This window comes from Rhipicephalus sanguineus, chromosome 4, assembly GCF_013339695.2.
Source record: "Rhipicephalus sanguineus isolate Rsan-2018 chromosome 4, BIME_Rsan_1.4, whole genome shotgun sequence".
Classification (NCBI taxonomy): Eukaryota; Metazoa; Arthropoda; class Arachnida; order Ixodida; family Ixodidae; genus Rhipicephalus; species Rhipicephalus sanguineus.
Window position 1 is genome coordinate 19,265,163 of NC_051179.1, and position 15,375 is coordinate 19,280,537.

General features: G+C 47.0%; 1 protein-coding gene and 1 non-coding gene across 3 annotated transcripts in view; one reads left to right on the plus strand and one right to left on the minus strand.

Annotated features, from left to right (window-relative positions):
• LOC119389535 (neuronal acetylcholine receptor subunit alpha-7) overlaps nucleotides 1-15,375 on the plus strand; it is a 264,755-nt gene that overhangs the window by 229,726 nt on the left and 19,654 nt on the right. For both annotated transcript variants that reach the window (XM_049414460.1, XM_037656852.2), the window contains exon 6: nucleotides 6,349-6,543. In XM_049414460.1, the coding sequence (XP_049270417.1) occupies nucleotides 6,349-6,543 (195 nt within the window). The remainder of the gene's footprint in view (nucleotides 1-6,348; nucleotides 6,544-15,375) is intronic.
• Nucleotides 7,065-7,136, minus strand: Trnaa-ugc (transfer RNA alanine (anticodon UGC)). Its single transcript has one exon. It is a non-coding gene; the product is annotated as a tRNA-Ala (tRNA).

Consider the following 15,375-nt stretch of genomic DNA (forward strand, 5'->3'; position numbering starts at 1 on the left):
GCCCGCCCTCTTCACCAGACGTATCGATGTTCTGATGAACAGCTTGTTTGTTCCACACTATTCCCTAGTTCCCTCAAAGCTCTCCTTGGTCTCGTCTCTCCATCTCCACTTTTTCTCCTTGGTGCTTTTCTATTCGTGTTGACTCAAAATTTCTCCACATCCTCGTTCGTGGCTGCACCTAGAACTAGGACGAAATGGAACACTCGTTCTCCCATCGCCTCGGTGTTTCGAAAGGAGCCTCAAAAAAAGTTAAACAAAAAATAGACTACTCTTCGCGAGGTCCGTTATTTACTCATCTACCGTTCGCTTCGTGAAGAACCTTCTGAAGTGCGTTCCTGAGCTGAACGGCAAATTCTGCTTCGTTTGCTCCCCCTAGCTCCTAACAATGAGATCTGCGTTGTTTCATCTCTGCTAACACTGTTGCCGCGTTTCGCTGGGCTGCTGCTTTTCGTTCGGCGTTGAAATCGATTGCTTCCACTTATCGGTGTTTGCTCGAGAGCTGGCGGTTATCGCAAATATCATCTAGTGGCCGTAGAAAACAACAAGTGTAAAAGGCTTAGTACATCAAGAAAAAGTCTCTCAACACGTTGCCCGAAAATTTTCGTGAGACCCAAACTAAAGTCTATATCAGTGGAAAGATAAGTTTATTGGATAAACATATGTCGTCAGGTGGAACTTGCGCAAAAATGAGATGAGTTCAAAACAGGTCTGTTTGAGCATGTGACACACAGACTGACATTCAATGCATCTCGTGTGTGCTACGCCGCATGTAGAATAATGTTATTACAAAATACGTTTTCAGCTGTAAACATTATTTCGTTTACTATTATTACTATCTTTATTTTTGTGGCCAGAACAAGCCCAGCAGTTGTTACAGTAAACTTTTATTCTTGCTCTCTCTTTTTCTCGTGTGAGGATTTTTACATAGAAAATCACTTCGATGCGCGTGCCAATGCACCCTGCCAAACTCCCTAATCTGTGTTAATTTCGTTTTTCTTCGGTAATCACTTTTACTGAAGCCGTGTCAATATTGATTACATGGATGTATATCCCGTGTGCTGAGGCCCTGTACCCTATTTGATGAATGAATGTGGCGGCAGCAATAGCCTGCGGTGTTCGCAAGGCTAGCTAATCCCCTTTTAGCATTAACAGCAGTTTTCTTTCTCCACGCCCCATGAAAGATCGTTCCTTATGAAACGTTGATGGCTCATTTCCTATCAATCACACCTGCGAAGCACGAGGATCTACACAACAAAAGTATCTGGCTGCTTCTCCCTTTCTTTTCTTCAGTGTGAAAACGACATGTTTTAGATATGGGCTCGCAAAGGAAGCAACACAGGCGCTCACCACGAAGTAATATGGGCAGAGTCATTAATATTTGTGCAAACATTACGAGGTCGCTCGCAGTATGTTTACGACACGCATTCAAGCGGGACGCTCAGTGAAAGCGCTCATTACAGAACGCATTACACATAGATGTGTTCGGGCATCAGTAATTCATGCGCAAACAGATTCCTTTCAGGCTGAGGGCCACATTCAGGCTCTTTTACCAGTGGCCACTGTATAAGATGAATTGTGAAGAAGAAAGGGAGGGTCACGTCTCTTTTAATCACTACCTACACACCACCTCATTGGCGTAGCTAGGGGGGTTGGGGGGTTCAACATTCCCCCCCCCCCCGAAGTTCTTGCAGTTTGTATGTGTATATTATACACGACGAGGTGGGGGGGGGGGGGGGGCGTCAATCACCCTTTGTGTATATTCGTGCGTTTATATATACATACGCAAATCTGATTTTTTTTATTTGGAGCGGGAGGTGGTTGAACCCTCCAACCCTCCCCCTCCCCCTGGATATGCGAATGATATAGCCACACAGACAGAACGCATACATCGAGGGTGGCCAGACCACCCCCACCCCGCAAAAAAATAAATTCTGTCTAGACCCATGTATTACCTCCAACTTTGTGACCTATTATGCCGCTTCTTCGTCCCCTTTGTCGCTCTCAACTCTCCCCTCTTCTGCCAAAGCGGCTCGTTCTCTCCCTCGCTCCTTCGGGCGCAAAGACGGCGAGTAGGCTCGCATGCTTTTCCCTTATTCCACCGTGAACGGGATAATTAACCTACATTAACAGTTAATTGGTTGTCATCTTAAGTAATGTTATGCTCCGATTTCATATTTATTCAATATGACTTTCAATTCGAACCAGAAACATCGATTTCGTACCATTTTGCCGAAGCGGATCTCTGAGGCCACGTAGAAAAAAGCGCGTGATTGATATCCCCTCCGGCAGGTGCCGCAACCATGCCAGCTGCTCGCAATCTTTCAATGAACTCAATCGATTTATTTTCATTAATTATCCTGACAGTTAATTGACCCTTATCTTAAGTCAAGTCGTGCTCTCACGATACCACGTCTATCCAATACAACTGTTTACTTGGAGCAGGACCGTCGTGCTCGACCGGAACTACTTGAAAAAAAAAACAAGAGTGACACTCGGGGTTCGTGCCACTAAACAACGCTCTGAAATATACAGCGTGAAATCATTCACATCAAACCTTAAATTATAAATTCGTGGAACGGTCGTGCTTATTACCCTAACGAGACATTGTAAGTGGGTCGAACCAGACAAGGAATGAAGGGAACACACAAAAAAAGAAAGGAATGGGTAGAGAGGAAGAGATAGAAGGAACTTTGCGGCATGTACAACACTAAGCACGAGATAAAAGATTGAAATTTCCGATAGCGCACAGTAAAGTCGCCTAGTTGTCCATAAGAAGATGAAACATGTCGCAATAAAAAGAGACTTCACAAAGCGCTAGAACAACTTCACAGAAACGCGGAAATAGAAAAAAAAAAGAAAGAGAAAAAGTTGGAAACTCGGACAGCAAGTGTGCGCACGCAGCGTAAAACGAGGGGGGCCTGCTACGAATAAATCTTTCTTCTTCTACAACTCCTTTTTTGCTCTGGCGTGCTTTACACGGTAATGCTGCGTGATTGATTGCGCTGTAAGCGACAGGATAAACAGCCGCTAAGAGTAATAACGCGCGCGTCCGGCGAGGCAGTAGCTCCCTGTAGGTGCGCAGCTCCCCCCACAGCTAGGTCGACGCCAGGCCGCACTGCGTGCTCAACCAAAGCTCTTTTTGTTTGTTTATAGCGCCACGCTGTTCCCTCCACCTCAATTCTTACCTGCTCTCCGCAGAGAGGTTGCATCCCGTGAGGGTCGTGCCCCTTCGAGACCGTTATGCCTAGAACGCGACCACCGATGCTTTTTTCCTCCTTTTCTCTATTGTGAGGTTCGACGTTGATCCCCGTCGGCACACTCGCACGCGTACACGAATGCACCTTTGCGGAGCGCTTTCGATCGCAAAGAACGACCACTGGCGTGCATACCTAGAAACATTGTTGTGCTCGAAGAAGAAAGAAAGAAAAATCCCGCCGTCGCCGCACGTTCTCGGTGGGCGCACGCTCTTGCTTCTTCCACTTTAAAAGACGCCACGTCGTCGCCCCGCATTATAGCACGCTTGACCTGATCGCACCGCTTAAACAGATCACTTAAGCTTTAGCGCGTGCCGGTGACACTCTTGAAAGTGAGTCGAAATTTTTGCGCTTGTCCTGTGTAGTATTTCTTCTTTTGTCTCTCGTTTTTCGCGCTGTAAATTAGCTATGAACGCTTACCAACTAGCCCGGCTTAGCACTCTTTTGAAATTTTTCTGCACGTCACTACGGGGCTTACATGGAAAGAGGCGTTGCGTTTTTCTTCTTTCCTTATTTGCAAGCTTATTCATTAATATAATACACTGAGAGCTGTACCGCTACCACATCTGAAGTAATGCGTGATAAGGACCTTACCTCCGCGTGCCCGAAGGGCGTTGGTGAAGCAACGGAGTGATGGGGTATATCGGCCACTTGCCCCCTTGAAATTTGTCAGTTTTCATGTATATATATATATATATATATATATATATATATATATATATATATATATATATATATATATATATATATATATATATATATATATATATATATATGTATGTATATATATATATATATATATATATATATATATATATATATATATATATATATATATATATACACACGCACACATACGAAAAAGCGCGCACGAACATACCTAAAGGGTGGACGAACCACTCCCCCGCCCCCGCGAAAAAAAAAAAATTCACCCTACGCCATTGGTGGCAGGGTATTACTCAGGCACATCGCATATTTGTGCACAAAAGTGTGTACATCACCTATCTTCATATTTTTCATACTAATCAGAAAATTTTTAACGCCCTCCCTGCAACGGCGCCATCCGAAGCTATTCTCTCCATCCGTCAGACAACCCTCGAGACTTCGGCAATAGTTCACTGAGCGCCCATGTTTCTTTGCCCCAGAAGAGAGTCGAGCTTCTTCTATGCGATCGAGGTCAGGCGTTGGAATATAATAGCGACATCGCTGCGTGTCCGCCTGTCCGCTGTACCGTACCGATGCTGAAACACCGTCTTAGGGTATGCACAACTCAAGGTACTTCACCTTTAAGTCAGTTTATGTTTTCTTGCACGCAACATAGATTCTCTCGCTGCTTCCCCCCTCCTGTTCCATGCATATGCGCTTCAGTGAACATTGAATCCGCGGTATATGCAAATATATGCGAAACATTTCTTCCAGCGTTCCTCCGCGCAGACAAGCTTAGGGACTCGGTCTTTGAGTCAAATCTCAGCATATCTCTCAGAAGAGTTTGTACGTCCCCACTTGGTATCGCATCGACATCATTTTCCGATGCAGCGCGTATCTCAGGGCTCATACCTTTAACCCTACTTTCCGGTCGCGTGATCCACGAGCGCTCCTGCGCAAGTGACAACAGCGGTCGCTTGTTCCTCACCGATCACGCCCGCCCGATTCCGAGCCCTTAGCGAGTTCGTGTTCTCCGACAGCAGCTATCGCAAGCGCGCGACGCGGCCAATATATTCATAGCGGTGCGTCGCGAGTACGCCCCCCCTTCCTCCTCGACGACGACGGGGCTCCTGCGGCTCAGGAAATCCAATTTGTGCCACCGCAGCGCCGTCGATGCACCGGCAGTGGTCTCGACACGAAGAATTTCTCGAGATCTCTGCGGCCGCCGCGCTCGGAGTCTGTGACGACGCCGCTCTCCAACCCAGCCGCTCTTCCTTCACCTCCAGCCACCCGCACCGTTTGGCCCCACTTTGTGGGAAGAGAATTATTCTAGGAACCCACGTATCGCTGGGATGCACTCTTGTTTTTTTTTTTCCTTTTCTTCCTTCTTTTTTTCTTACCCTAACTCGGTCGCAACAAGCCCCCCCCCCCCCCCCCCTGGAAACCAAAAAAACTTCGCCGACAGAGAGCTTGCCAAACATTGGGGCCTCCTTCCGGAGGCTTGTGTTATTGCGTTATTCTTCGACTTCTTCGGGGTATAGTTGTTCTTGTTTCGTTTTCTTTCTTTCTTTTCAAAACTTTCACCTCTGCATTCCTAGGGAAGCACTCGGATCGCTCCGCTTCGCCAGTTCCTCGCGGAATGGTTTTCACTCGACCTGCGAGTCTGGCCGAGTACTTTAAACGCCGCCACACATTCGTTCGTTCACGCTATAGGGTTATGTAGTGCACCGCGCGGGTGCGCTCACCACGGAGTGGTTCCTGCGGTCATGCCCAGGGCAATGGCTGTTGCTTTAACAAACACTTCTTTTTGGGCTTTGCGAAGGGTGTCTGCTTCTCATCATACGAGGAAGCCTTTCTTTCTTTTTTTCTTTCTTTCTTTCTTTCTTTCTTTCTTTCTTTCTTTCTTTCTTTCTTTCTTTCTTTCTTTCTTTCTTTCTTTCTTTCTTTCTTTCTTTCTTTCTTTCTTTCTTTCTTTCTTTTATTTTCCTCCCTCATTTAGATTTCTTCAGTGCAAAAACTGCAGTGAAACCTGTACTGCCGTAATGCTCCTTTCCCTCTTCCTCCGTTTTTTTTTTTTTTTAGCGCTGTACCTTGTCAATTATTAACTACCACTAACTCGCCTGAGTTTCTCCTCTAGAGCTGTACTGCATAAATATATTACCACAGGTACAAGCCAGTAACAGTTTCGGGAAGCAAAGGGCATATTATTGCCGCGGAGGACCATCTCTAGTAGAAAGAAGGACAAGCCTTGCGAAGCGAGGAAGTGTTACAACGATGTTATCGGTCAAGACAATGACTACACAATGGCAAACGCTTATGTCCGATGAATCCCATGTCTCATGTTTAGCTGTCATAATCCCCCCTCCCCCCCCCCCCCCCCCCACTCTCTCTCCCTTCTATGCGCTCTGTGTTTTCATGGTCTCAAAGATGCGCTGGATTGCGCATGCAGGCGTGCCGGGAGTGCGTAACGTTCGCGAGTATGCCTGCTGTCCGGAGCCGTACATCGACATCACGTACACCATCCACATCCGGCGGCGCACGCTCTACTACGGCTTCAACCTCATCATTCCCTGCGTGCTCATCTCGTCCATGACTCTGCTCGGTTTCACGCTGCCCCCCGACACCGGCGAGAGGCTTACCCTGGGTAAGTTACGTGGCAACGTATACAGAACAACGTTAAAGTGGAAAGTTGCCATCGATTCATGAAGCGCACAACACGCGGGACAGGTTTAAAAGAAAAGCCTCTCTCCTGTTTCCTTTTCAACCCGTCCCTTGTCTTATGCGTGGTTTAACGTCATGCCTATAGAGCCACACAGTATCACACAGTCGCTGTCCAGTTCAAGAGGGAGACTTACTGTAGATGTGTGCTTCAGTTGTACGTTGCCACCTCATGCGAACACTCCAGTATCTGGAAACATGTATTACAACACGGAGTCACCGAATGTAGCTACAGTATGTTGTGTTGGTCTAAGTCCTCCCGATTGTTAGGTTACCACAGAGAATTGAGAGAGTAGCACGTCGCCATTACTTATATACCGCTTTCATGTAAAATATTTTTCTTAAAAAAAGAAAGGTACGTCCTGCTCTGAAGTTTAACTGCCGCATGTTTAAAACGTATTTCAATCTTATCGGAAGCTTATTTTATATAAAAAATAAAAAAGTTCGTGGAGGAGCCGGGGTTCGAACCCGGAACTTCTCGCATGCAAAGCGAGCGCTCTACCTCTGAGCTACACCCCCGCATAGAAATGTCATTTTTGTTAGCCATGCGGCATCGGGTGCATGCGCGGTAATACCTTTAGCATGCGTGAAGAACGTGCGTGTGACGTATCGGCGGTATCGTGGAAGTAATACTGAGGACGACAATGTCAAATAGCTAAAGGAAACGAAAGCGACATGAAATGCTTCTACCTTTTCTTTTTGTTTTTCGTATTAAAGCCTGTCGCGCTGACTATTATTTTCCCGATTAACATAACCGAACTTGCCCAAATTGTCATTGTGGCTGTGACGGTAGGGCGATAGCTATAAGCTAGTGCTCTCTTGCAAGCAATACGCTAAGAACCAGTTGCCCCAATACTGTTCTGTGCAGCAAAAGCTGAAAGCGGTGACTGCCGAAAGCAGGACCGAGAAACGGGAAAGAAAGGGTCACAAATTTACCGCCTCTTCTCTCCACGTGCACAGAACTTGGTAATTGTAAGGATAATCGAATAATTACCGCGGAACAGGGCAGAGAAGTCGCTTTTTTTTTTCGATGGCATACAGCCTGTTCGCAGTCATGACTGGATTATTACTGGCTTCAGATGTGCGTGTGTCCCCCCTTTTCCCGCAGTATGAGTTTTTCTCCTTCTTTCTCGTCCCTCCACACTCACCCCCTCAGCCACCTTCTTTCTTTCTTGCGCAAGATAGCTCGACTGACCACCCTAACCGATTTACAGACTTGACTGACCATCCTAACCATTTCTTCTCTTTGTAACCAATTAGTTCCCCGCATCATCTCCCTCCTTCGATAAAGTCGAAGGAGACTACTCATTAGTGACTAATCCTGTGTATGCTAAGGGTTCCTCGTTTATCGGAAGACTAGAAAAAAAAAATGGACGGTATGAGTTTTTTACTAACACGTCCTCTTAACTAGCGAATATTGTTCGGGAAGTCTAGGACTAAATTCAGCTGCTATGTGAACGCTCGAATACTAATTAACAGTTCGTCCCTTAAGAGCGAGCGATCCTATCACGACAGACCTTTTGCTTTTCAGCAGCTCGGGTGTGCTGGAATGCGCGGAGCAAACTCGTTCGCACTGACGCATTTGGGAAACTGCGAGGACTCAGAAAGCCCCCCCCCCCCAAAAAAAAAAAAATGAATAAGATATTAGTGAGCTCATCTGATTCTGGTTTCGTTTTTGCAGTGTCTGCGAGAGTTTTTAAACGAGATCGCAATTACGCTGCAGAACCCATCATCGCACGTGTTTCGCTTCGGAGAGCAGTTTTCGAGACCCCTCCCCCCTCCCCCTCCCCCTCCCCCCCCCAAAAAAAAAGAAAAAAAAAGAAGGGGAGGAAAATGTGATTCGTGAAGGCACGACTCAGAATGCGAGATGTAGACTGGGCTGCAGATAAGCGAAGTTGTCTAATTCGGAAGTGCTTCGTATAAGAGAAAGCACTGGCATGCGCGTAATGACGCAGCAATTACAAAGCACTGATATTTGAGTTGCGAAGTCCTTAGAATGAGCATATTTAGCGAGAAACACGTTCCACCAATCCTTACTTACAACGGGGCTTCATGATGTGAATCGGCATCAAGGAGAAAATTAAGCTCGAAAGACTGGCGCACTCAAGCGCCTGTGAGAACCGAAAATGCTCCTTCATGTTTCAGCTGTCGAAACAGTTTCTCAAAAATTCATCGCACTAAAAAAAAAGAAACACAGATATTCCACTATGAAGATGGAAGCCAGTGAATCTGTGACTCTTGTAGTGAATGTTGTTATAGTGAATTTACACATTACCATTATTGACTACATTGAGCGGATGGAGAGACGTACGCTCAATCATCCGGGTGGTTCTATTGCGCATGACGCATATTATCTCATCAACAGCAGCCAGTGGCGGCTCCAAAATGAAATCCTGTAGTACATAAGAAACCCCGTTGTTTCGAAGGTACAAAAATGACGTGACGTTCGTTTCTTACGCAAGTAGTCTTGCCTTTGAGGCACAAAATTGTTCACGTCATTCTGCCATGTCGGTATAGTCCCACGCCATGATGTTTACTTTAACGCCATGTCATTTTTCTTTTTTTTTTCGATGCAAAAACGTCGTATTAGTTGAGCTAATTGGTTCGCGAAAAATCCTTGTTCTACGCGTCTTTTGTCCGCGGACGCGATCCATCGGAACTTATCCGTATACGGTTTGGCTGTAACAACGAAATGTTGTACAATAAACGACTGAATCGAAGACTGCGTTCGGGCCTTTAAATTTCTCAATGAAAAAATTTTCAAAATTTTAAAACGCGATAATCGAAGTTTTGAGGCTCTTTAATTCGCAATGTATCTTACTTACGAAGCGTCGCAAGTACTGTACAGAGATCAAAGTTGAAAGCGCTCAGAAACTGCTTCAGATAAGGATTTATTGGTTTCAAAAAAGTAGTTACAAGACCACAAATATACAGACGAGCGCCCCAAAGTAAAGAACTTTCACAAACTTTCTGCGCACAGGTTGCCTTGGTTAACGTAAATTTCATAAAAATTACGTAAACGAAAGCACGTTGCATAGATTATAGTGCGCGTATTCAACGAGCAAAATGTACCCAGTTAAAATGCTCCTACAGGATAGAGCCCACGCACTCCTGATATCTCCCTTTTGACGCGGCTTTTAGATTTTTCAATATAATTCTTCCTTTCTTCTTCAATGTTTCTAAAATTACGTTTATCTCATCGCTTAAGCAGAACAAGAGTAAAGGACGGGGCTTTCTTTTAAGTCGGAGGACTTTCACTCAACTCGCTTAAGCGGTTGCTCAGTGAAAGGTATTTCTGCCTACAACATGTATCCTTCAACTTAAAAGAAATGGTAGCTGGGTTCGGCCGAGGCCTTCCTAAAGTGAAGTGGAGATGAAGCGATTTATCAATGTTAGTCGCAATTCTAATACTTCACTGTCGCTCTAGGGCAGCTCTGCCGTCTCCTTGCTCCTTCTCCTGTTTTCTTTTCTTTTTCTGCCCGTCTTGTCGAAGGTGGAGCTCAAGTCTGCTGGACAGGTCTAATGTGCTGACTTAGTAAATAATTGCTCTAGCTATAGCGGTAGAAGCGCGCGACTTCGTTCAAAAGCAGCAAGACGCCACCGTAGTAGATGTTACTGCGATGTGCTAGACATAATAAGTAGCAAATGGTTGGATAGCCATTGCTTTGGCGGCGTTGTTTCAACGCGAAAACAAGGTGTATATTGAGTGGCCGATTTTATTCGCGAAACACATCTTAAAGATTGATCTGAATTTATTATTATTATATTATTAATTATTTGTTAGGGCTTGACCTCACAAAACCACGACATGATTATGAGAGACGCCGTAGTGGAGGGCTCCGGGAATTTCGACCACCTGGGGTTCTTTAACGTGCACCTAAATATAAGTACACGGGCCTCTAGCATTTTCGCCTCCATCTAAAATGCGGCCACCGCGGCCGGAATTCGATCCCGCGACCTGCGGGTCAGCACTCGAGCATCTTAACCACTAGACCACCATGACGGGTATTATTATTATTATTATTATTATTATTATTATTATTATTATTATTATTATTATTATTATTATTATTAATAGTAGTAGTAGTAGTATTAAAAAGATAAGGAAGCGCCATTAAGCAGTGACAGCACCAGTCATTTATGCCTTCTGCTGGGTCTCTCCAATTATATAAAATGCTAGTTGAGTTGAAAGTACGACGCATATGTTTAGGTGCGCACACCCACTTCCATTTTTCGCCACCGATAAAGATGACTGCGCTGGAGCCAACTTTTATGACCAATTCCTTCCACAGGGTGTAGACGTACACTTGTTTAGGACAACTACAACAACAACAACATTTGTGATACAAGGCGTCTGAACAAGCGAATGTGAGTTATTAGCAGCAAATGGAAGAATGCATGAGGTACGCATTAGGCAAAGGTTGTCGTCGAGTATTCAGACGCCGACAACGAAGCTGCTTCCTGTGAAAAAAGTCGGGAAAACTAAAACCAAATTCAAAGGGGGAATAGGAACGAGACTGTGTGTGTGTGTGTGTGTGTGTGTGTGTGTGTGTGTGTGTGTGTGTGTGTGTGTGTGTGTGTGTGTGTGTGTGTGTGTGTGTGTGTGTGTGTGTGTGTGTGTGTGTGTGTGTGTGTGTGTGTGTGTGTGTGTGTGTGTGTGTGTGTGTGTGTGTGTGTGTGTGTGTGTGTGTGTGTGTGTGTGTGTGTGTGTGTGTGTGTGTGTGTGTGTTACAACTATATATCGTGGCATCCGGCCCGCGTACAGTGGCCGAAAAGCCGGAGTGTTGTCAGAATCTAAAGTGCCCGTATCAGTGGTTCATGTCCGCTGCGATGTGTTAAAACCTTCGAGAAAATTAGACGCCAAGCTCAGTCAGCCATGGTCTTCGCCCATGCCATGATCATTCCTCGTGCCATGGCAATGTCCCATACCATGGTCATGCCCCATGCTATGATCATTTCCCCATGCAATGGTCATGCCCCATTCCATGGTCATACCCTATGCCATGGTCATGCCCCATGCCATGGTCATACCCCATGCCATGGTCATGCCACATGCCATGGTCATCCCCCATGCAATGGTCATCCCCCATGCAATGGTCAGTCTTTGCCGCCACACTACAAACTGCGTGGCATTTCGAGGGATACAGTATGTCGGAGCTAACACGAGAAAGATCCAGCCCTGACAGCGTTCAGTTTTCGAACTGATTTTTTATTCTCGCCCTGCACCCGCCGCGCAGCCGAATGCCAACTTCTTCTTCCTTGACGAGCGCCGTATTCTGAGGCGCTACAGGGCTCCCCCCCGTAGAACTAGAGCCATAGGAGTCGCCCAGTGAACATGCTTGGATGTGGGCATCCAGACTGAAGATTGAAGCCCCGCGGACGCGAGAGCGGCGATATACGCAGGTTTCAGTCGATCGGCAGCCACGACGTCTTCACGGCCATTGATGTCCAGCGTGAACGTCTTAGGTGTACGATGGAGTACGCGGAATGGGCCATCATAGGCTGGTGTGAGTGGTGGCCGTATTTGGTCGCGCCGAACGAAGACGTGACTGCAGTCATGCAGATCCTGGCTGACGAAGACAGACTTGGGGTGTCGGTCGGCAGGAATCACAGGAGCAAGGTCCCGAAACGTGGTGCGCAGCTCTCGAATGTACGTGGAGGCATCGTGAGTGGAAGGTGGCGATGATGGCTCGAAGAATTCTCCTGGAAGACGCAGGCAAACGCCATAGACTAGTTCGGCTGATGAGCAGCCGAGATCCGCTTTCAATGCTGATCGGATGCCCAGAAGTACGAAGGGGAGGTGGTCGAGCCAACGTTCCCTTGGCTGGTGAGCAGTGAGGGCAGCTTTCAGTTGTCGATGAAGCCGTTCGACCATGCCATTGGCGGAAGGTTGGTAGGCAGTTGTGTGGATGTGTCGAATGCCCAGGATATTGGCAAGTGCGGTGAAAAGGGCCGATTGAAATTGACGACCTCGATCAGTGGTGACGACAGAAGGGCATCCAAAGCGCGACACCCAGCCGTTTGTGAAAGCTTTAGCAACTGTTGGTGCTGTAATGTCGGAAATGGGAAACGCTTCCGGCCATCTGGTGAAGCGATCCACACATGTCAGCAGGTAACAGGCACCTTGCGATGACGGAAGAGGGCCGACGATGCCGAGATGGACGTGAGAAAACCTTGCGTCTGGAGGCCGAAAGGGGGATGTTGCCGTGATGGTGTGACGGTGAACTTTAACCCGCTGGCACTCAACGCAGGTTCGCGCCCAGCGTCGGACATCAGCACTGATGCTTGGCCAAAGGAAACGAGATGTGACTAGCTTCTGGGTCGCACGAATACCAGGATGGCTCATGTTGTGCAATTGATCAAAAATTGCCCGACGGAAAGATGAAGGCACGAAGGGCCGAGGCAATCAGAAGGTTGCGTGTTCGAATCACGTCCGGGTCACCATTAACTGTCGGAGCTAACACGAGAAAGATCCAGCCCTGACAGCGTTCAGTTTTCGAACTGATTTTTTATTCTCGCCCTGCACCCGCCGCGCAGCCGAATGCCAACTTCTTCTTCCTTGACGAGCGCCGTATTCTGAGGCGCTACAAGTATATTGGCCACCTAACGTAAATACGATATTACGGAAGGAACGAAAGCCAACACCAAACACACAGTTTCGTCAGGTGGCGTATACGTTTTCGCCTATCCCTTCTCCAAGCGCAGCACCGACAACAGGAACGAAAATCCGTAACGGCGATCGAACGCCCTGAGGGCGTTTTTATGTCTCCCCAAAAGCGAGGCACGCATCCCCTTTCGAGAAAGGTTAGAGCCGCGGCCGTGCCAAAGAAAGCCGCTGCAGTCACTTCCGTTCAGCTTGAGACCTCGACGCCCCCGAGTCAGCCGTATACGCACACACACAGAGGAAGGTGGTTCGTACGCCTTTGGCGGAGCCGAGGGTGAGTGAGACGAGGACGCCGAGCGAATGACGGCAGATAAGGGGGCGAAGCTTGTATGGCGCGGCCCGTAGCCGATCTCCTTGTGAGTGTTGGGAAGGATTGAGGTCGGTCCCTTTTTCGAGGCACTCGCCGAGAAACGCCACGGGGATGAGCGCTCGACGATGCGGAGTACCGATAAGCAGGCGAGAGCGGAAAGAAAAGTGAAAGCTCGGAAGGAGACACGAAAAGTTTATTCCCGGGGAAGTGTATACCTGCCTCTCCAATTCCACACACACGCGCGCGCGCACTATACAAGCCAGTGGGGAAAGAGAGAGAGATAGGAAGAGGGAGAGGTCCCAGCGGTCGATTGCGCGACGACAACCGCGAAAGATTTCATTCCCTCCCCGTGGGGCGGGCGCAATGCCTTCTTCTTCTCAGACGGCTTTATGGCTTACCTGCCGTCTGGAACGATATTTCAAAAGTGTCCCCTCTTACGGCTTGCTCTGCCTGGGGTTGCCGCTGTTTCGGTGGCTTCTCGGATGGAACTGAAAAAATAAAGTAGAACGAGAGATTTCTTCTATTCTCCTTCGTCACCGGCCGTGTATGGCTGGCTTACCGACGACGAAGACGACGTCTTTTCGTGTGTCCCCCACTTGGTCGCTTTTCGATCGCCGCGAGTGAATCTGAGAGGATACGAAGGGTGCGCCCATGTCCCTCGCTTTGATTTCGGGGGGATATAACGGTCGTCGAAACGAGACCGTCTCGCAATGTTAGCGGGGGATCGGAGGCACGACCGGCCACTTTGGTACCTGGGCGTAGTCATGCTTTGTTTTGTTTGTCGTGAGAAAAAGCTAAACAAAAACGAGGACAGCAAGCGAGGTATACTCAAAACGGTTCTTCGTGGAAAGCTTTCGCGAATTCTCTGTTTCGACATCGTATAAGACGGCCGAAGCATCCCAACGAAATGTGCGTGAAGGTAAAATTGGTATAGGGCTCTCTTTCTTTTTTTTTTCGCAGCTTTACTTTTTTTTGTTACTCTTCCTGCACTTTGGATGTCAGAGAAAAGGATTTGCTTTCTGAGTCAGGAGCAAACTATGTGACAAAAGCGCACTACTACCTTACAGTCGAAAGAATGTTAAGAACATTGATAGCGTGGTATATCCGCGACCCACTGTAGTAGTGATATGGAAGGACAATGGTCAAGCTTTGTCGAAAATTTATATCTTTGGTAAGAAAGTGGTCTTGGCGAATTCACGCCACATTGGAGTGTATGTGTAACGTCGAAAGAATATCGATCAGCTGTATTTAATCCTTGTCGCCACTAAACTGTTGTCCAGTCCTCAGCGTATGAATTCTCCCTAACCGCTTCGGGTTGCAGCAGCAATGAATTCTCCATAAAACGAAAATACCTATTGACACATTTGGTCAGGCATTTCTGCAGGTGGTGGCGACTCCATAACGTTATCTAAGACCCATACTTTTATTCTCTCCCTCTCTCTCTCTTTCTCAGTTTGATGTACTGTGTATTGGATTTTGATCTCTCCAGAGCGAGAAAACCGGATAGTTTAGTCAGATATAGCCGGGCATTAAAATTTTGATAGTAGCCGCGAACACCGACATTTCGTGCTTGGAGGAAACAATAAGCTCTGTTTCTCTGCTTTCGCGCTCACATTTCCAGCCCTTTCACTCACTTAATTCTAAAAATAAATAAATAAAATAAATAAAAAACCGCCTTATCACGTGCTTGACAGCAAAAGGGAAAAAAAATTAAATGTCCGAAGGCATTATACACACACGAACGCAAGTGCGCCGAGATGTCTATATGGGCACGGAGAGAGAAG